Raw genomic sequence first — 22,688 nt, 5'->3', positions numbered from 1 at the left:
GTTTTAGCATTTTAAATGTTCTCTAAGTAACAAAAACAAGAAACAAACAAAAAAAACACCAGACCTGAAAAATAATTGCTAAAAACATTTGTAAGAAATGTGAATTCAACTTACAGGCAGGCATTGAAGATACTTCAGCTGTTACAATACTTTTTATCCCCAAGTTTGATAAGCCACCTCTGATTAAGCCACATGTAAATGCTAAGTACTAAAAAGAAAAAAAAAGTGTAAAATATATTAAGGATTTACTAAGATAGTAAAGCTATTGATAAATGATAGTTAAACCTTGATATTAATAAGTCATTGCTGTTTAAGAAAGGGCTGTGGAAGAATTTTTCAAATCATTGAAAATCATGATTGTGACAAAAGCAAGCTGGAAACCGGTTAGAATTAGTTCCAGAGGCAGCAGAGGTGATTTGTGTCTACCTTCAGTGCTGCCTGAAGGGTTCTAAATAGACCCTCCTTGTGGAGTGATTTGGGCTTTCTGGCTGCTTTAACCTCCCATGGTTCTTTTTAATTTTGGCTACACCATGTTGCTCGGCTTAAGGGATCACAGTTCCCAACCAGGGATTGAACCTGGGCCATAGCAGTGAAAGCCCCAAATCCTAACCACTAGACCATGAGGGAATTCCTGCTCCCATGGTTCTTGCCTGTTTTCTGAGCCTTCCCATCAGTTCTGTAAGCTAACTAATTATTATTCCATTCAATCAAAATTGGTTTCTGCTTTCTACAACCAAGAATCCTGACTTGTTCAAGACTTATAGCCTGCCAAAACAAAGACTTACCTAGTTTTAAAATATCAAAGTGCCAATGTTGAGAAACCCTGTCATATGGAAACAAGGAAGGGAAATGGGACTATGCCATAGCAGAGACAGCCAGGACAAAAATGAGAACCAAAAATCAAATAATCCAAGAAATTTTTTATTATCTACATTTTGCATGATATTCAACAACACTACTATGTATCTATGAATAATATAGAATATTATTATTTTATAATTAATATAAATAAATGGGTACTGATAAGTAATCAGATATGGAGTCATGAAATTGTAAGCTGGGAGAGAACCTAGAGATTCTTTATAATATAGGTATTATTATAATCAATTTTATTAATAAGGATACTAAGGAAGGTCCAGAGGGGTTATGTAACTTACCCAATGTCACAAACCTATAAGTTGTGGAGTTAGCTTAAAATCTAGATTTATTTGGTCCCAAGTCCATACTCTTTCCACTACACCAAACTGCCTTTGTGTTAGATAATTTAGATATGGACAGATTTTACAGATAAACAGCAGTTTATACATACTGACCAAGGTATTTTATAAGTACCGCAGAGTAACCGATTGCGCCACTGGAGCTATGCTTGCCCAAGATATTTTAACCACTTCAAAGGAACCCTTACATTAAAACTTGTCAGCTTTTCTTTAATACATCTGGTCTATTTATTGATTCCTACCTGAGACTGAAAAAAAATACATGAAACCCAGAAACACAGATATACTTAACACAAAACATGTATTCTTAGAAACAAATGTTAATTATATTTAAAACATTTTTAAAATTTACTGATGGAGATTGTAAATATGAACTCTGAGGTGAATAATTCTGCATAGCTAATACCAGTTTTTTTAAGCTTGAGTATCTTTTCTGATGTATCCATACTGTATTCGAGAATCTACCATTAATCTACATTTTTAATGGCATTTAAACTATAGTGTTTCTTTAATTGGTCATCATAAGCCTACTTAGCTACAGGTTAATGTAAGTTGTTTCAATATGATGAACACCTCCTATTTCATTGAAAAGTGTTTAAACAAAAGGAACAATTTAAAAACATATTTTGAATTCAAAAGTCTGTTGTGATTGGCATTGTACTTTTCCCTATGGTTCTACTTTTTTCATAATAAAAAAACCCCGAACTTCTATTCCATTAAATACCTTTGATGCATGTTCTAAATACTGTTTTCCTGCAGACATTTGAGTAAGCAGGCGAAATTTGTTGTCCTGAAGTACGTAGATGCCCTGTTCCAAAAATAGAAAAACATCCAAAGTCAATGTAATCTGTACTCTTCCCTTCAAAACAATTTAAGAACTTTTTAAAGTTATTAAAACTCTCCTTTCTGTTGGTCAAATTTTCTTTATATGAAGAAGTTTTGTAATGTTCAAGCTGAAGAGTTCAGCATTTTATAACACTAATATTTATTGAATGCTTTAAGATACTGAAGATACAAAGATACCTAAGACAGTTCCTATCCTTAAAGAACAGAGTCTAGTGCGAAAGAATCAGAAATACATGTCCGGGTGAAATTAGCAGCTATATGTTATTAACTCATACCTAGAAAGCCAAAAATCATAGTCACTTCTTCCTATTAGCATTTCACGTACTTATAAGCTAAGGTTGATACTGTTATCTGAAAAAATGAATTCTATTGGTAGCTACAAGATACATTATTTTCATTTTTATACCTTATTAAAATGCCAAATATACTCCAAATATTTCCTTGAGTTTTATAAAATCTATTTTATGCATGATTTTCCATGCAACCTATTTTTATTTTAACAAAATATTTTAAGAATAAGAAATATGACAGCAACTAAACAGGTAAGAGTTATTTAAGAGTTAAATATGCTCTCTAAATTAGCCTTCAGAAAAATGTGATATATTTCTGGTTCTGCATATTATAAGTAATAATAATGAAATAATAAAACCTTTATCATTCTGACATCTGCTACTTTTTAAAACTTAAAATTTAATTGAGGGAAAGGGACAGCTATAACTACTGATAATTGTCTCTTGGTCTTTATTCACTATACCCTATTAGAGAAAAAAAGTAATGATGTATTAATAACATGTAAGAGAAACATTCCAAAGTTGACGAGAAATTAAGTTTTACATAGTAAGTAAATCACTAAAATACATTTATATTAAGTTAAAGGACTTAAAAAATAGGCCTTATCTAAATACCTGATGATTTGTCCTTAGATTGTCAATTTGTTTCTTGAATACTGTAGTCCAAAAATCTTTACAGATGAACTTCATGATATCTAACTCATCCTTGAACCTTGCAGTATCTTTTGTAAACCTAAAAAGATCAACTAGAAGTAACACAGTACTTTTCCTCCAAAGAAAGCAGGAGGGGCAGATTATTAACTAATTTTCAAATGCCACAACAGCACTGAACATTTACTGACAGTCATAAAGTGATAAGCACCAAGCAAAGTAGATCCCATCTCAATGGATTCACATTCTGTTATATAATTTGGGGGCTAAAATTAGTCTAAAGGTGTATTAGTCTAACAGTACGCAGCAATTTTAGGTACAATTAGCACATTAAGAAAAAAAAAACTGAGCATAATCATGGTATTGTTATATAAAATATAATCAGAGTTCAACTATTTCAGATAGTAAGAAAGGAATACTAAAAAAAATTGATCTATAAATTGAAAGATTATTACATGCATAAACAGAGACTCTAAGGTATGCATTTAAACAAAATTCCATTTAGGTTAAAGAACATATTAGATCTTAAGTAGGAAATGCAGTAAGATTTTAGATGGTTGTTTCAGCATACCAAAGTTTTCAGGAAAAAAGTCTAAAACATAGAAGATACATATTTTCTTCAGATATTAAAACATGAAAGTTGGATAACTGAGTTAAAATAGCATCAGACCTAAAAAGAAATTTCAATCTGTGAATTAAAGAACAGAGAATAAATAAAGTTTGGGAATTAAAATTAAATTGTCTCAAGTTTTATTCAGTCTTTTGAAATGGATCATCTTTGTTCATAACCTACCTGGAAGAAAATTTTCAAATCCATACTGCTCACCTTTCTATCAATCCTTGTCCCACTCGAAACCCCATGTTTTCCAGCTTAGTTATACAGCGTCCATTTTCCTATTTAAAAACAGTTTTGAATAAATTTAGAATGCTAGAATGTAAATATTTATACTTTTTTCACTGAAACATTGTAAGAAAAAGTGAATTACAAGTCATACTTGAATTTTCTTAGTACTAATCATTTTCATAAGGCAATAAGATAAACAGGGAACTGTTACTACTTTTCAGAAATGCCAAAGCCCCTTCCCAATTACTCTTCTCACCTTCCCTGGCTTTTTCCATTTTCAACTCCTCTCCTCAGTTATAAAACTGAGGTCATGGTATCGCTTTTGACTTTTCTGTCAGTCATTCCCTTTGTGCCTTCACTAAGTTCTATCGTCCCTTGCTTCAAAATGTCTCTTACAGTCATCCAAGCTTTCCATTTCTCAGTATGTCTTAGTTGATGACCCCACCTTCCTATGCCTGGAATCATGCAATTGCTTCACTCTTCCTTTGACAATCTCATCCACTCTTAAGGCTTTAAATACCACCCCTAAGTCGAAGACTCAAAATTCTCTGGCTGAACTACAAAGCCCTATACAATCCAGACTCCTGTGCCTCTCTGGCCTCAACCTTCTACTCTTCTTCATTCACTCCATCCAGCTCCACTGATCTCCTTGCTGTTCTTAATCATGCCAGGCAGGCTCCAATCTCATAGGCAGCTCTTCCTCCAGATATTCACATGACCAACTCACTCACTTTAAGTCTTCACTCACATGTCACCATCTCAATGAAGCTCATTTCAACCTTTTAAAATACAGTATCATTCCACTTCAGAAACTTTCTATCCTTGTAATTCTCAAATTGTGTCCCAAGACTAGCAACATCAACATCACATGGGAACTTGTCAAAACTGCAAATTCTGTAATCCCACCCCCAATTTAGTGAATCAGAAACTGTAGGTGTGCGTCAGCGAGCTGTGTTTTAAGAACCCCTCCTAAAGTGATTCTGATGCTCTATCTCATTTCCCTGCTTGTCTCCAAGGAACTTCTTTCACCATTTAACCTAATGTACATTTTACTAATTTTGTATTGCTCATGTCCCTTCATCCCCACCCTCTCCTAGAATACAGCTCCAAAAGGGCAAGAATTTTTATGTATTCTGAAGCCTTTGCCTCCCGCTACCACCATAGGCCTCATTATTTGCTGAACTCTATTCTAAGGAACCATGTATGCTACTAATGGGGCTGACTATTAAACCTGTATTTCTAGTAGACTTTAGTGGACACAGCCATCCAGAGGTCCCACAGGCCCCTCAAATTAGGTGTATTCAAATGATATTATCTTAACATTCTCAGCTTCCTCTGCCTCCAAAATTCTTTAACTTCATCAATGGCACCACCATCTATCTAGTTACCACAACCAGAAAACTTCCATTTTCTTCACCTCCTTGCTCCCAGCCCTCCACACACACTGCAGTCCTGTGGAGCCTATTATCTACATGCTTTTCAAAATCCGTCTTCTCTCTCCTGACTGCTTAAGTAGCTCTTAGCATTCATTTCTCTCCTGGTCTTCAGTTAGAGCCTTCCAAGTGATCTCATCTCTAGTTTTTTTTTTCTTCCTTTGATTATCTTCTGTATTTCTGGTACAGACTTTGTAAAAACCAAATCATGTTGTTTCTCTACTGGACCACTCAGCACCATTCTGTTAATTTCCACACCCATTCCCAAACTTGCTTAGGTAGAATGAGTACCTGTAAGTCATGATGCTCTTTGTGGAACAGGAACCCAGGAACATACTGATAAGCAGGAAATATGCTTATATGCAGACATTCTCAAATCTTAGCTATTGATCACATGAGCTTTTGAATTAAGCCCCAGGAAAGACCTTCTGATGCTGCACTTGTTCATTCACTTTGGCATCTGTGAGTGCTCACTAGGTAAAGTACCAAATTTTAAAGAAAAACCTAAGAATATTTTATCCATTAACCTTAAAAAAAACACTATTCTCCATAAATTGGTAAATGTCCAATTATTCAGTTTTTAGACTTAATTCCTCTTCAAGCACAGTTTGAAAATCATTGATTGGGAAGGTGAGAACATTGGGTTTTTTCCTTTATTTCACTTACACTTATGACTTTATGTTTAAAAAGATATATAAAAACCATTTCTGGATGATAGGATTATATCTTTTTTACATTTTTTTACTATGAAAAATTTGAAGCACACTCGAAGTAGAGACACTAACAAACCCTCATACACCTAGACTCCAATATGGATTCTACTCATCAAGACTACCACATAACTTTTGTTTGTTTTGTTTTTTTTAACATCTTTATTGGAGTATAATTCCTTTACAATGGTGTGTTAGTTTCTGCTTTATAACAAAGTCAATCAGTTATACTTGTATCCCCATATCTCTTCCCTCTTGCGTCTCCCTCCCTCCCACCCTCCCTATCCCATCCCTCTAGGTGGTCACAAAGCACCGAGCTGATCTCCCTGTGCTATGTGGCTGCTTCCCACTAGCTATCTGATTTGGTAGTGTATATATGTCCATACCACTCTCTCACTTTGTCCCAGCTTACCCTTCCCCCTCCCGGTAAACTCAGGTCCATTCTCTAGTAGGTCTGTCTTTATTCCCATCTTGCCCTGTGGACTACCATATAACTTTTTAAAAATCCCTTTTGCTTATATGGACTTAAAATTTTTTCCCCACTATATACAAATTGCAATAGGAAAAGAAAGTTGTTTTTAGTTTAAATGATTCAAAACTTATGGATTTCCTTTCTCTTATAGGACTAGCACATGTCTCAGAATTATCAGTCATGATTAGAACAGCTGTTTTATTTTAGCTAATCCATTGGGGGAAAAAAAGAGAGGGATTTTTAAAAAAGGTTTTCCTGGGCAAGAGTTGGAACAGGAAAAGAAAGTAGAAAGAGTAGAATGAAGAGAATTGATTGCACACATGGTGGGGTGGGGAGCAGAGGTTTTGTGATTAAAAAAGGTGTGTTGGGGCTTCCCTGGTGGCGCAGTGGTTGAGAGTCCGCCTGCCGATGCAGGGGACATGGGTCCGTGCCCCAGTCCGGGAAGATCCCACGTGCCACGGAGCTGCTAGGCCCGTGAGCCATGGCTGCTGAGCCTAGGTGTCCGGAGCCTGCGCTCCGCAACGGGAGAGGCCACAACAGTGGAGGGCCCCGCGTACCGCAAAGAAAAAAAAAAAAAAACAAAAGGTGTGTTGCTAATTATTCTTTTGGGAAAAGGGTATAAGGAAAGCTGACTTTGCACAAACAGCAAATGTCTGCTACTCAGCACTTAGCACAGATGCAAAACATTAACTATTGCTTGTGGATGATGATAAAGTCAAAAGTTTGTAACTTGGAAAAAATCTCTATTACAGATGGATCTGAATGAGAATAGAATTTGGGGGAGTTCCCTGGTGGTCCAGTGGTTCAATCCCTGGTTGGGGAATTTAAATCTCACATGCAGCAAGGCACAGCCAGAAAAAAAAAAAAGGAATAGAATTTGCTTCATTTCCAATACTCTTCCTGATGTCTTCCTACTAATATCTCCCTAAAATTAGTGTGCTGAAATCCTAACTCCCAGATAGTATTAGGAGGTAGGGCCCTTGGGAGGTGATTCTGTCATGAGGATGGAGCCCTTAAGGATAGCATTAGTGCCCTTATTATAAAAGAGACCCCAGAGAGCTAGCTAGTCCCTTCCACCATGTGAGCACACAGCCAAAACACATCCATAAATGAACCAGGAGGAGGCTTTCACCAGACACTGAATCTGCTGGTGCCTTGATCTTGGACTTCTCAGCCTTCACAACTGTGAGAAATAAATTTCTGTTGTTTATAAGCCACTCAGTCTGTGGCATTCTTGTTATAGTACCCAAAACAGCCAGTATCCTTCTTATAGTTTACAAACTGACAGTACCTCTTCCTCGATGTCCTACAGGTGCCATAAATTCAACCTGTTCAAAATAATTCATTATCATCACCTCTTTCTTCTTTATTCCCTCTCCATCCAACCCAGTGGCTCAAGCTAAAAACCTGGGGATAATTTTTCAACTCTCATTCCTATACCTAATCAAGTTCTAGAGATTCTACCTCCTATCTCTCAAACCTTCTCTCCTCTTCTCGTTATCCAGATCTTCATTATCTCCTGCCTGGACTCCTCCAATAATGGGTCTTCTCACTACAAGGACCTTCCCTCTCCAGCCCAAATAATGGTTTATCTTTCTGAAATGCAAATGGAGCATGTAATTCTCCTCCTTAAAAATCCTCCACTGAGAAGGTCCATGTCTGTTAATCATACAGACCTCTTTCTAGCTTCAGCTTTCAAAACTTCTCACTCTCCACCTATTCAATCTAGTCACAGTGAAATACTCAAGCATATTTAAATGCACTGCACTTTTTCATACCTCTATGACTTTACCTTTGCCTAGGATGCTTTTCCTGCCCTCACTTTCCACCCCTCTTTATCAAATAGCATTATAGAAACTAGAGCTTCTGACTTGAGCATGGCTTTGTAATATTTCATTTATAAAATCCTACAACTCCATGATTCCATATCTAATTACCACCCAATACGTTAATTATTCATTGAACCCTTATTCCCCAACGACTGTTAGGCAGGGACTTTATCTTATTCATCTAACAATGTCAGGCCCACAATACACATACACGCTTAATATATTTTCTGAATGAATCAATTAGCGAATGAAGACTACCACACGTTAGAAGTAACCTCCAGGAGGATGGGGCCATTGTTTCGCTCATTACCATATCCCTAGCAACTAGCTCTGACATATAATGGACACTAAATATTCTTTTAAATTATCTCATTAGCCCTCTTTCTTTGAGTTGCCTGGAGTGTTACTGAGGGTTAGGGATGGGGAGGGAGGGACAGGATTCTCAGGCTGGGAGAGGTCTGTCCAGTGGACGACTGGGAAGTGCTGGAAGTGACAGCCGAATTAAGTAGGGGTGCCAAAATCAGCAGTTAACTCTGACGCAAATCATGGTAGGGACAACACATGGAAGGGACAAAACAAAAAATCTGTGGCGTGCCACACACAGATATGGGACTGGACAAAAAGGTATCAAATAGTAAAAGATACGAAAGAGCCAAGGATGAAAGACTGAAGACAGCTGATAGGTTCTAAGGCTTAAGATACCTTAAGGTGGACCAATCTGCCTACACTTCGGGAGGCGATGAGTGGTGATGGGACGGGGGTAAAAGAAAACTGAGTGGAAACAAGGAGTGTCACCGCAAAAGGACCTCAAGGGCGTGTGGCAGCACTCACCACCTCCCCCTGCTCCGCGGACTTGTACACTCCAGACACCATCTCGTTATGCAGAAGCAAAAACAACGCCTCGTCCGCCATTTCCTGCTTATTCTTCCAAGCTCCGGGTTTAGGCTCCCGTTTGGGCCGGGCTCGGAGCTCCGGCTAGCGCCTGGGCAGCTTGGGCTGAGCCGCCGCCGCTCGCTCAGTCCGCAGCCCGTCCCTCGTTGCTAAGAGACCGAGGAATTCACTCAGCTTCCCGAAGGCTGATACCGGAGTGAGCCGGGGGCCGCGGCGAGCCCACCCTAGGACCACTAAGTCCTTGGGCAAAACGAAAGGGTCTGACAGCAGCGGGAACCAAACCCAGCTCCCGGAGACCCCATCCGGCCCTTGGGCGGGGGAGGCGAAAAAACAACTTCCGGTCTCCTCTACCCCGGCATTCCGCCAGCTCTATGGTCATAGAGTTCCTTCCGCGGGGTGAACCGCTGACGCCCAGAGAGGAGGAAGGTTTCTTCCCCCTACAACATGGAAGGCGGCCGGCGCGGGAGGTGGTAAAATAAGACGGGACCTCCCGCTGCCATCTCTGTGTTGATTAGCTATGTTAGAACCGACAAGAATTTCTATTAGCTTCATCAAAAGCTTCCACTTCTGCCATATGTTGCTTAATATGAAAAGTAAAAAAAAAAAGCGAATATTGGGACTACCCGAGTAGTCCAGTGGGTAAGACTCCGCGCTCCCAATGGAGGGGTCCGGGGTACCATCCCTAGTCGGGGAACTAGATCCCCGCATGCATGCGGCAGCTAAGTCTGGATGCCGGAACTAAAGGTCCCGCATGCAGAAACTAAGAACTGGTGCAGCCTAAATAAATAAATAAATACAATTGTTTTAAGTGAATAAATCGTCATTTTTCGGGCTATATACTTTAGGTATATTGAGAGATTATCCCAATCCATTTTGGATTAAGCCTGGGTGTACAAAAAGATTTAGAGCCGTTTTGACCACCAGGAGGTTTACTGGGAGTAAGGTACAAGGGACAAGAAGGATGGAGTAAGCAAAGCACAAGGTAATTTGAATCAGAAAATACAAATTAAAGACATCAGAAATGCGACGTCACTTTGGGACGGAGTTCATCTAAGAATCTATGGTGGATGTGGGACTTAACCCCTACAGACATGCGAATACATATGTTAGATCATATGCACGTCTTAAATTTGGCAAACTTTGTCTTAAACGTGATGCTTAGCCTATGATTAGATCTTTTCTTAGTAATTTACAAAGCAGATTTTTTTCCCCCAATTAATTCATTGTTTCCCCCGAAGTAATATGTCGAGTCTTCTCAAATTGTTAACAATAACCTCTCAACTCTTCATACCCTTTCATATCCCCTTCTAATGTTTGGATCCGTTTTTTCCATCACCTCATAAAATCAAGCATGTAAGTTTCACCTAACCCTTTGAAAAGAAACACTAATTTTGAAGAGTATTTTGCAATCTTAATCTTTTTTTCCAGCACTAAAATTTCCCACATGTGAAATCAGGTCCTTTATGTCCCAACTGCATTCTCCCTCATCACCACCATCAAGGTCAAAGATTAAGCAAAAGACTGGCCACTTACCAAGGTCAATTTCTCAAACCACAGTAACATGGTGTTCTTTGCATATTCTGGAGACTAAAGGGGAAACTAATATTTATTGAGCATTACTAAATGTTGAACATGGCATCCTACTGATTATCCCCCATAAATTAGACTATGTTAAATTTCCCAGGATCTTAGTAATAGAGTCTACGGAAGTAAGAATAGATCCTACGTTTTTGGCTAACTCTAGAAGCATCTCCCATGGAAACATTGTTATACTTCGTGGTACCATTACCACATTCTCAGGTTTCATGTACTGCCTACTACACAGGATTGTAATAAGGATCAATGAGACAAAGTATGCTCACAATCAGAATCATGTAATTTTTTTTTTTTCCCACACCACACTGCATGCAGGATTTTAGTTCCCAGACCAGGGGTCGAACCAGAGCCCCCTGCAGTGGAAGCACAGAGTCTTAACCGCTGGACCACCAGGGAAGTCCCAGAGTCATGTAATTATTTATCAACACTCATCCTTCTTATCCAGTTTTACTTTTTCTTTTTTCTATAGCACTTAACCCATTTCTACCATGCTATGTAATTTACTTACGCTTATCATATGTCTCCTCACTCTTCCTGCCTCCAAGCTCCTTGTGGGCAGATATCTTTACTGTACACTGACTATCCAAGGGCCTAGAATAGTGCTTGGCAAAAAGCAGGAGTTCCATAAATATTTGTTGAATGAATAAGTACATGAATGATCTTTGCTCCCTGAGGAGCCTACAGACTACATGGCAGCAGGAACCACAGTTATCTTGTTCTAGGCTTTTTTCCAGAGTCTAGCTTAACACAGTAAGGGCTTTTAAGTATTGCTGGATGAATTAAAATGGTAACTCAGATTAAATACAGTTGGCCTGCTAATGCTTGGTGCAAGGATGACTGGCTGCAGATGGAGGATGAGAACACAAGGATTATTGATAATATTGTTTCTGTGGGAAAATGCTTAGTGATCTACAATTTACAAATACATTTCTGGAACAAAGCCGGTTCTCACTTTGGCAGTGCGGGTAGAGCAGAACCAGAAGGTGGACGACACACACACAGCTAACAGTAGCGCTGCTCCCCCAGACCCTATTTTAAACCAACCAGCTCTAGACCGGTGTAGAGGCTAATGCACGTCTTTTCTGTCTCTGTCTCTTTTTTAATTGTAGTAAAGCCTTGCACATAGTCTGATCGATCGTATGATGATTCTGGGCCGGCGTGACCTGGGGACAGTTACGGTATTTACTTATTAGTATTAACAGGCAGTTTATTCACGCTTTTGGTTTGTGGGGGATAAGGCACGTGAAATGTTTCACAGAGTACAACACAAAGCAATTGTTAGCTATTATGATGAATGACTTTTCCTCTTCCTTCACTTTTCGCTTCCCTCTGCTCATTTGAGCTTAACCTAGTCAAGAGAAGCCTGCGCCCCTCCCACTGCCTCTCTGGGCATGCGCACCAACAGAACGGCCGCACCCTGTCCTAATCAAATCATTTACCCGGGAAAAAGGGAAAAAAAGACTCGCCTGCACCCTACTCTGAGGGGAACAGATGGTAAAACGATAAGAGGCCGTCATATACAGGTTAAAAGGGCTGGAAAACTCCACTCTCCCCGCCAGAAGAGCCGGCCCGCAAACTCACGTCTTCGGGAACCCCGAGACTCTCAAATCCGCCCCGACTCTGCGCTAGAAGCCGAGCCCAGCCACCCACAGCTAATCGGGGAGGGAAGCGACCGTCTGGCGGACTTTTCATTGGCCCAGAGTCACAAAGGCTGGCAGCTTCTCCCCCTTCCGGTTGCTGAGTGGTTGAGGCCGAAATACAACTCCTATCTCCATTGGCTGAGCCCAGCAGTCAGTCTTCTCGCGTCTCGCGGCGCGACACAAGCAGGCGTGGCCTGGAGAGCAGTCTCGGAGCCTGCTGCAGGGAGAAGATGGCGGTCGCAGTGAGAACTTTGCAGGAGCAGCTAGAAAAGGCCAAAGAGAGCTTAAAGAATGTGGATGAGAATATTCGCAAGCTCACCGGGCGGGATCCGAATGACGTGAGGTGAGGGGCGGATGGGAAATGCCGGCTCCGAGAGGCAGCCACGAAGCCGGGGTGAGTTGGGGCGGTGAGGGCGGACAGTCCTGAGAGGACTCGAACATCGAGGCCTGTTCCCGGGGCAGCCGTGGAACCCCGTCCTCGGTGAGGTGGGAATTTCCAAGGCTCCCACCGTAAGTCCTGGAGCTCAGGTGCGTGAGGAAGGAGAGCGGGGCCTGGGTGCGCCAGGATGGCTTCCCGTCCAGCGGGAAGGCCCAGACTGCCGATTCCCGCCCTCGGCCCTGCAGGCCCGGAACTGCAGCACAAAGCCTTCCTTCTCCCGGGGCCACCCGATTCGGGGCTGGCCCGGAGACGCTCCCGGGACGCGGTCCGGCCGCCTCGCCCCCTGGCTCTTGCCCACGTGCAACTTCCTTTGGGTTGGCGAAATCCGGACCTGATTCAAGCTTGTTAATGTGTAGTGGCATCGAGGTAAATATAATTTCTGTGATACTGGTCGTGGAAAAATCAGGAAGTTAACAAAGTGCTTAGTGTCCTGTTTCAAACACGTGGGTTTTGAAACCATCATCTTCGAACTTTTCTGGTTAATTTCTTTTGATGATGAACCGCACCCGTTAAAATATTTGGTGCTATTAGAAACGATTTTTGTACTGATTTGTAAATATCTTGTAGGCCCATCCAAGCCAGATTGCTGGCCCTTTCTGGTCCTGGTGGAGGTAGAGGACGTGGTAGTTTATTGCTGAGGTAAGATTTCCTTAGGATTTTCATTCATTGGTACTTACTACACTAAATTAATGAAATGATTTAAACAAATTTCGTGATCGAGCCAATGTTAGAAATGTTTGGTTTGTTTGAAGCTGTGATCAGCTGTAGTTTTCTGCAGAGTTATCCTGGAATTTCATTTGCATTCAAAACTAGACATTGAAGAATATAGTAACTCTACCAGTTATGTGCACACTTAACTTATTCTCATAGTTTTAAAAGAAATGCTACAAAAGCATCTTGAAGTAAATGCCAATTTAAGGTTACTTTAACTGGAAGTTTTTTTTTTATTGCAACTAAATTATCTTCCTTAAATGGAAATACCATTTTTTTCAAATTCCAAGTGCTTTACTTTATGTTGGCCTTTTTTTTTGCAGGCGTGGATTCTCAGATATTGGAGGAGGACCCCCAGCCAAACAGAGAGACCTTGAAGGGGCAGTCAGTAGGTATGTTAGAGGACAAGTTTCTGAAGGCATAGTTGTATGTTCCATTTTCTGAGGTAGCATACAAATATAAAAATTTAATAAATATTGTTGAATTAAGTTGTATTAGAATTGAGTAGTATAGCACTTACCCTGAGTCTGTTTCCTTGGTATTTGAACTGAGACAGCCGGTATCCCTCAAAACTCAATTCTTCACTAACAATAACAGAAACTTTACCAAAGTAAAGGTCATGAGAAGAATAATATTGAGAAAATAATTTGGGTTACTTTTCTGACTTGTACTACAAAAACTTAACCAGCTTGAGACGTATAGGAGATCAGAGTTTGAATTGGTCCTTTTAAATTCATTTTCCTTTGTCAGGCTGGGCGGGGAGCGTCGGACTCGGAGAGAATCACGCCAAGAAAGCGACCCTGAGGACGATGATGTTAAGAAGGTAATTGAGATTAAAAGAACTTCATAGAGGGTGAATATAGTATTTTCACCTTAGTACATTTAAAGGAGTGCCACTGTATGCTAGTTAAATAACTGAAATTTCTTTTCTCCTGTAGCCAGCTTTGCAGTCTTCAGTTGTAGCTACCTCCAAAGAGCGCACACGGAGAGACCTTATCCAGGATCAAAATATGGATGAAAAGGGAAAGCAAAGGTATCTTAAGTATCTTTCTGGAGGAAAACAACTCTTGTCAAATAATGCAATTTTAAGAAAATTTAAGGAATTGTTCAAGTGTCTATGCTATGCTTCTTTTAGGAAATGGCAGGCTTAAATGAAGTGGAACCTTTTGAAATTGGATTTTTTTCTGTTCTTTAGGAACCGACGAATATTTGGCTTGTTGATGGGCACCCTTCAGAAATTTAAACAAGAATCCACTGTTGCTACCGAAAGGGTATTTATGCAATTTTTCCTTTGCTTCCTTTATTTAAGCTATCAAAGTAGTTGATGACATATTTCTTAAACACTGAAAAGTTCTCAAGATTTAACTGTAAGCTTCATAAAGCGTGTTACTAATATTTCCTAAGGAAAAAAAAGAGAGAAGGAAAAGATTTAATTGCTAGCCTAAAATGAAGCCAAGCAAAAACGTTTAAAACTTTCTCAAGTTGTTATACTGTTGACTGGTTCTTTTTGAGGTGCTGTTAAAATAACTTAGTGAACTTTGCTTTGTGGTTTAAAGAGCCTAGTCTGATTCAGGAGAACCTGGATTCTGGTTTCAGCTCTATAACAATCTCATTTTGTGGTCTTGGACATGTCTCTTAATTTCTTTAGGCCTTAGAGTGCTTTCTTTCAAACAGTGTTGAACTTACTAATCATCGTAATTTATTAAATAATTATAATTTCTAAGACTTACACACTCAGAGGCACTCCAGAAGCAACAGCATAAATTATATTCCCTGCCCTCCAGAGTTTATTTAACTGTGTCATTTTCCTGGAAGTTTTTATTTTACTAAAGCTACAAAATTGTGTCCTTGGAGTTGAACACAAACTTGTTGCTTCTCGGGAGAACTATAGTGAAAGATAACAATTCAGTTATTTTATTTCATCTTTCATATGTTAACTTTATTAGAAAATATAAAAACTTAAAGCATCAACGTTTGAAGAATGTAGATTTTTTTATTTTGTAGATTTTTAAAAACAGTTGACTAGTTTGTTAGTTACTTTGTTCACTAGGACATCACTTGTCTCAAATTCTTTGCTTTGGAAAGAATAGCTGAAGATAACCTATAAAGACAGTACTCTTCTTTTTCAGGTTAACTTTTAGGTAAGGTTCTTTCATAAATTATGTTGGAATAAAACACTTACTGATATTATAGCTAATGGCTTTAAACTTTAGATTTATACATGAAAAGACTTCAGTCCCCATTTCCTGGAAGGGAAATTGCAGTCCACCTCAAATGCCAAGTTTGAATTAGCTGGTGTCCTGAATTGCAGATGTGAAACATGTTTGCAGACAACAGTAAAATTGTGATATTTCACATAATCAGGATGTATAATAAGCTTTTAAAGGTTATTGTTTATCTTTAGCAAAAGAGACGCCAGGAAATTGAACAGAAACTTGAAGTGCAGGCAGAAGAAGAAAGAAAGCAGGTTGAAAATGAGAGGAGAGAACTGTTTGAAGAGAGGCGTGCTAAACAGACAGAACTGCGGCTTTTGGAACAGAAGGTTGAGCTTGCGCAGCTGGTGAGTATATTTTGAAATTCTAAGATTGGTAATCCTTCATGTTGACAAAAGTGCTGACCTTTTTACCTTTTCTTTAGCAAGAAGAATGGAATGAGCATAATGCCAAGATAATTAAATATATAAGAACTAAAACAAAGCCCCATTTGTTCTATATTCCTGGAAGAATGTGTCCAGCTACCCAAAAACTAATAGAAGAGTCACAGAGAAAAATGAATGGTAAGTATAAATGAAGAGGTCCCTTGAAATTTCCTTAATGGGTAAGGTAACACACAAATACATACATGTTTGTTTCCTGTGACATCTGTGATTCAATAGTTAACTTTTTAGAAAGATATTCTAAGATGCTGATGTGTTTGGAGTACAGGAGCATTTGTTTCATGATAGATATTAACTGGAAACTTGTATATTAGGTGATGGTGCTTAATGCATGTTTATTTCTTAAGCATTTGAGTGAGCTTTCTCTTTTGCTTGATACTCTTAGTAGCCAGATACAAATGCTGATGAATCAAGAAAAAGTCAACATTGATGTAGTCCATAGAGGAAGCACACATGGAAGGTAGACACTACTAAGATGGTGATTAGATGATTTGTGTCTCCTTGGGATCAAAAAAATTAATGCATGATATGATACCATAAAACTGATTGTTTGAAAGAAGCTTTATTTTCTTCATTTAGTATGAAGTAAAATAGCAAAAGATTATCCTGTTTTTCCGTCAGTTAGATAACGTGGTGTGGTTTTGCTAATTTCTTAGTGTATAGGTTTCCAGTGGATCTTTGCTTTTGTCATCTTATATCAATTTGTAATTACATGCTGTAATCAGTCTTTTGTCATCTCTTTACAAAAAAGACGTTTAGATAAGCTCGATGACAATTTGTGACCAGGTGTCAAATTGTGATTTTGAATTTTCTAAATCATAGTATATTTTACACGTGTAAATTTTTATCCTTTAGCTTTATTTGAAGGTAGACGCATCGAATTTGCAGAACAAATAAATAAAATGGAGGCTAGGCCTAGAAGACAATCAATGAAGGAAAAAGAGCATCAAGTGGTGCGTAATGAAGAACAGAAGTCGGAACAAGAAGAGGGTAAGGTGGCTCAGCGAGAGGAAGAGTTGGAGGAGACAGGTAATCAGCACAATGATGTAGAAATAGAGGAAGCAGGCGAGGAAGAGGAAAAGGAAATAGGTGTAGTTCATAGTGATGCAGAGAAAGAACAGGAGGAGGAGGAACAGAAGCAGGAAATGGAAGTTAAGCTGGAGGAGGAAACTGAGGTAAGGGAAAGTGAGAAGCAGCAGGATAGTCAGCCTGAAGAAGTTATGGATGTGCTGGAGATGGTCGAGAGTGTCAAAAATGTAATTGCTGAGCAGGAGGTAATGGAAATCAACCAAGTTGAAAGCATAGAACCTTCAGAAAATGAAACTAGCAAGGAATTGGAGCCAGAGATGGAATTTGAAGTTGAGCCAGATAAAGAATGTAAATCTCTTTCTCCGGCAAAAGAGAATGCTAGTGCTCTAGAAATGGAAAATGAGCCTGAGGAAAAGGAAGAAAAAGAATCTGAGCCCCAGCCTGAGCCTGTGGCTCAGCCTCAATCCCTGCCTCAGCCTCAGCCCCAGCCCCAGACCCAGACCCAGACCCAGACCCAGCTCCAGCCCCAGCCCCAGCCCCACTCCCACTCCCACTCCCATTCCCATTCCCATTCCCATTCCCACTCCCACTCCCACTCCCAACCCCAACCCCAACCAGTACTCCAGCCCCAGCCTCTCTCTCAGCCTGAGACTTTGCCATTAGCTGTTTCACAGCCACCACCTCAGGTTATTCAGGAGCAAGGGCATTTACCACCTGAGAGGAAGGAGTTTCCTGTAGAATCCGTAAAACTCACTGAGGTGATAGTAGAACCAGTCTTGACAGTACATTCAGAGAGCAAGAGCAAAACCAAAACGAGGAGCAGAAGTAGAGGTCGAGCTAGAAATAAAACCAGCAAGAGTAGAAGTCGAAGCAGTAGCAGTAGTAGTTCTAGTAGCAGTTCAACCAGTAGCAGCAGTGGAAGCAGTTCCAGCAGTGGCAGTAGCAGTAGTCGAAGTAGTTCCAGTAGCAGCTCCAGTACAAGTGGCAGCAGCAGTAGAGACAGTAGCAGCAGCACTACTAGTAGTAGTGAGAGTAGAAGTCGGAGTAGGGGACGGGGACATAACAGAGATAGAAAGCACAGAAGGAGCGTGGATCGGAAGCGAAGGGATGCTTCAGGACTAGAAAGAAGTCACAAATCTTCAAAAGGAGGTAGTAGTAGAGATACAAAAGGATCAAAGGATAAGAATTCCCGGTCTGACAGAAAGAGGTCTATATCAGAGAGTAGTCGATCAGGCAAAAGATCTTCAAGAAGTGAAAGAGACCGAAAATCAGACAGGAAAGACAAAAGGCGTTAATGGAAGAAGCCAGGCTTTCTTAGCCTATTCTTTGCAGCAGAAGATTTCTTGATGAGTAAAAGGATTACCTTTCCTTGTAAGGAGAATGCTGCCTTAAGAATTGCATGTTGTAAAAATTTTTTTGGAAAATACAGACTGTTTGTTTACCAGACATTCTTGTACTTTTGCATAATTTTGTAAGAGTTATTTATCAAAATTATGTGAGGTTCCAAAATATGTAAAAACAATAATAATAAAAAAATTAACATCCCTTGTCATCTTTTTTAAATATCCTATACTCTTCAGTAAGAATCTGTATATTTTAATAGGTAAATCTTTAAGTCTGTTCCCTTCTGTATTATACATTGCTTTTGTAGAAATAAATGTGCATTTCTTTCATTAGTTTTGGGATGTCCTTGTTGACGCTTGTATAATAAGTATTCTCTTGATATCATTTTCAGCTTTTATCACTAGATATTGAACGTGATTAGAATGTTTTTGAAGGTTTCCTCACATTTATTTGCCTTAGACAATTATTTTGAGTTGTCAAAGTCAGATCTTTGCAGATTTGTTGGGAACATAGTTTGTTCTCCTTAAAATCACTTACCATTTCTTTCTAATCTCCCTTGTTATTTTAATCTAAGCATTTCCCCATTTCTCATACTTAAACCATATATTTGGTAGATAACTTAAAACAGTATGATTTGGTTGGAGTTTTCTTTACGATTATGGGAGCATCATTTTTTGTCTCCTTGGTTACTTGTGTGATATAGCATATACATCTATTAAAGAAAAAAAGTCACTTTCTAGGGAAGAGAGGTAGAAAAGTATATTCTAAGCTTGGATTTTGAGTTTGTGGTCTTGTCTTAACTTTTGTGTTGGCCGTAACTGAAACATGCCAATGTGTTTTCAAGAATTTTTGTTTTAGTAAGTATTGTATGAAAGTTTACAAAATGAAGGAAGTTCATCTACACTTGAATCTGTAAGCAAGATAACACGCAAGTGGTACCAAATGATTATTAACTTTGTTGTTTTATAAATTTGTATAAATTTGGAGTATCTGTTGCCCATTACTATACATGTGCAAATAAATGTGGCTTAGACTTGTGTGACTGCTTAAGACTAGTACTTGTATTTAACTTTTTGATACTTTGTACAAGAGAGCACTTAAATTGCAAACGGCCTTTTTTGAGTTCATAATTTAACGTTGTGACTACAGCTTTAGGCTTGACTTTGAATATTCATTATGCCTTCCCTTGACAAGTAAACGGTAAGAGTAAAAATGTCAACATACGTTTTCAGCATTGTATAAATGTAAGTGAACATGTTAAAAGAAATATTTTTAAAAAATCCTTTCTTGGAGCAATTATTAAATAGTAAAGGAGAAGAAGTTCTCAGGCTGCAGAGCTAGCTACCTGCATCCCTGGGCCAGTTGTTTATATCAAGGGTCACTTCACCCAGGAATTTTAATACTTTCCAGCATGCAGTAACAAATTTTATTTTCCTGTGTGCAATTATGGGGAAAAGGTTGTTAAACACTTAAGAGGGATGACTGTAAAACCTGGTTCTTTTTTTAAAAAGTCCTTATTTGATGAATCTAAAATAATTGTATGTGTTAAGATCTTGTACAAATTAAGTTTTGTTCATTTTTATCCAGAAAATTTCAACAGTTGTCATGATGCTTATACAAAAGATTATTTTGGGCTTATGCATGAGGAGAAAAAAAGGAAAAGATCTTTGGAATATGCAGAACAATTTTCAGTTATTTTAAGCTCTGCTGATGAAGTATATAGAAAACTAATAACTTGAATTTTACTGACTTTAGTGGTATGCATTTATAAATTGGAAAGTTTCATTTTTAAAATTGAGTTTTGCTTTATCTTTGGAAATGATCCGGTTTTTTTAAAAATCTTTATTGGAGTATAATTGCTTCACAATACTGTTAGTTTCTGTTGCACAACAAAGCAAATCAGCCATATGCATACACATGTCCCCATATCCCCTCCCTCTTGAGCCTCCCTCCCATCCTCTCTGTCCCACCCCTCTAGGTCATCGCAAAGCACCAAACCGATCTCCCTGTGCTATGCTGCTGCTTCCCACCAGCCAACGGAAATGATATTTTAAGGAATTTATGTTCAGAGAATCGTGTAATTGGTTCCTTGCGAAGATACAAGGAATGTTAGAATTTAAAAGTAATGAAACTTTCTTAGGAGAAAAAGACATACAGGGGTCCTGTTAGAAATCATTTTTATGGAAAATTTAGAAGCTGAATAGGGATACAGCTAGTGACTAAGGACTGAAATTAGTTTGGACTTCTGTTAATTAGAGACATTTAAGGGGCTGCTTAGGAAACACTTCATTTGCTCTGGGATTCCAAGGTTGGTGTGGCCACAGAAATTAGAAAATAGTATGATCTTCAATGAGCTGTATCCAGGCTAGGGCTTGTCTATGCACTGTCTAGACCTCTGTTAACTATACACATGAATACTCTAGTAATTTGGGCCAAGCAAAACCCACTAAAGTAGCAATTGAATGCGTTTGTAAACTAATGAGTTAAAGAAATGATTACATGGCATAGTAATGTGGGCCAATGCCCTCAGAATAACAAGTCACTAAAATGTTTTGGGGTTTAATTTCTTAACATGAATTTTTTAAAAATCTTTTTTGAAATCATTGAATAAAAGTCTTAACTAGTTTCCCTTGAGATACTGCTATAAAAGCGCTTAGCCCAGAAAACCTGTAGCCTATTTACATGGTTGGACTTTCTTTCTCTAAGAAATCAGTGGGGAAGATTGCAGCTTGGCAAAAATAAACCTCAAGTATCTGAAAATTTCTTACACTATCCTTTTCTCACGTGGCATGATGTTCAGATGCCTACAACTCTGCTTCCCATTGCCATTTCAGTACCCTATTTAAATTTATAACACTTCCCCTCGCTGTCCCCTTTCCTTGCCTTATTTGCTTTCATAGCACAGCATTATGTAGCTATATTGTACTTTGATCCACTGTGTACTTCCCACTAGAATTCAAGCTCCATGAGAGTGATTTCTCTTCTAATCCCATTGCTGTAATTCAAATACCTAGGATAGGGCCTTGTGCGATATAGGCAATATCATGAATAAATTGTGATGGGCCATTAATGTGGTTTGTGTGATTTGATCTCTGATTGTCTTTCCAACTTAAGCTGCCTCTTCCATCACATCCAGATAATGCTTTGAAACAATGAACTGAGCCATTGGCTGGAGCCAAGGGGATGTGCCTGGAGCAGGGTAAGCAGAGAGAAAAGTACAGTAGTTAAGACAAATAATAGGCCCAGCTTGTACAGGGCCTTACAGGCAATTTTAAGTCCATTAGCTTTTATTTATGGCAAGTCATTGGAGGGTTTTTTTGGTTTTTGTTATTTTATTTATTTTTGGCTGTGTTGGATCTTCACTGCTGCTTGTGGGCTTTCTCTAGTTGTGGCGAGCGGGGGGGCTAGTCTTTGCGGTGCAGGGACTTCTCATTGTGGTGGCTTCTCTTCATGCACCTAGAGCACCACGGGCTCTAGGTGCATGGGCTTCAGTAGTTGTTGCTCACGGGCTCTAGAGCGCAGGCTCAGTAGTTGTGCACAGGCTTAGTTGCTCCGTGGCATGCGGGATCCTCCTGGACCATGGATCAAACCTGTGTCCCCTGCGTTGGCAGACAAACTCCTATCCACTCTTGCCACCAGGGAAGTCCCCATTAGAGGGTTTTGAACAGGGGAGTTAAATGATAGAATTTAACAGTACTACTCTGGGCTGTGCTGAGGAAAGACTAAATGGGACCAAGAGCAGAAACAAATAGTTAAGGAGCTATTGCAATAATTAGGCAAAATGTAGTAACTTAGGCCGGGTGGTAGCAGTAGAAGTGGTTATCAGATTCTGGATATATTTTTAAGATAGTCCCCAAGGAATTTTCTGGTGGACTATGTTGTGTGAGAAGTCAGGGATGACTTAAAGATTTTACCTGAGCAGCTAGAAGTGAATTGCCATTAGCTGAAATGGGAAAGACCAGGATAAACGAACAGGTTTGAGGATAGTGAAGGTGAGTGGGTCAAGGGCTTAGTTTGAGATTCCTATTAGACATCGAAGTGAAGATGCGAAGTAGAAGAAGCTAGACATATCATTTGGTTTCAGGAGGCA

General features: G+C 39.2%; 2 protein-coding genes across 4 annotated transcripts in view; one reads left to right on the top strand and one right to left on the bottom strand.

The window, feature by feature from the left end:
- The window catches only part of TRAPPC6B (trafficking protein particle complex subunit 6B), a gene marked incomplete at its 3' end in the record, with an annotated part of 15,014 nt that extends 5,503 nt beyond the window's left edge, over positions 1–9,511 (bottom strand). The window contains exons 1-6 of one of the 3 annotated variants that reach the window (XM_079912580.1): positions 9,124–9,511; positions 5,573–5,617; positions 3,831–3,898; positions 2,969–3,086; positions 1,942–2,025; positions 115–208 (exon numbers count right to left, since the gene is read on the bottom strand). In XM_079912580.1, the coding sequence (XP_079768706.1) occupies positions 115–208; positions 1,942–2,025; positions 2,969–3,086; positions 3,831–3,898; positions 5,573–5,617; positions 9,124–9,204 (490 nt within the window). In that variant the 5' untranslated portion in view covers positions 9,205–9,511. Of the gene's footprint in view, positions 1–22; positions 209–1,941; positions 2,026–2,968; positions 3,087–3,830; positions 3,899–5,572; positions 5,618–9,123 lie in introns of those variants that run through there. The other 2 variants (XM_079912578.1, XM_079912579.1) reach the window with 2 other exon arrangements.
- A 2,865-nt stretch (positions 9,512–12,376) lies between these two features.
- PNN (pinin, desmosome associated protein) lies at positions 12,377–21,926 on the top strand. The gene is given in 11 exon segments (XM_079912576.1): positions 12,377–12,762; positions 13,426–13,497; positions 13,893–13,961; positions 14,320–14,392; positions 14,508–14,602; positions 14,765–14,840; positions 15,974–16,129; positions 16,207–16,345; positions 17,081–17,802; positions 17,804–17,843; positions 17,846–21,926. Coding segments are annotated over 11 exon segments (2,259 nt in total). The 5' UTR covers positions 12,377–12,649; the 3' UTR covers positions 18,550–21,926.
- The last annotated feature ends 762 nt before the right edge of the window (positions 21,927–22,688 follow it).

Source organism: Stenella coeruleoalba (genome assembly GCF_951394435.1).
Source record: "Stenella coeruleoalba genome assembly, chromosome: 2".
Lineage (NCBI taxonomy): Eukaryota > Metazoa > Chordata > Mammalia > Artiodactyla > Delphinidae > Stenella > Stenella coeruleoalba.
The sequence above is the reverse complement of the archived record's forward strand: the minus strand, read 5'-3'. Positions and strand labels throughout refer to the sequence as shown.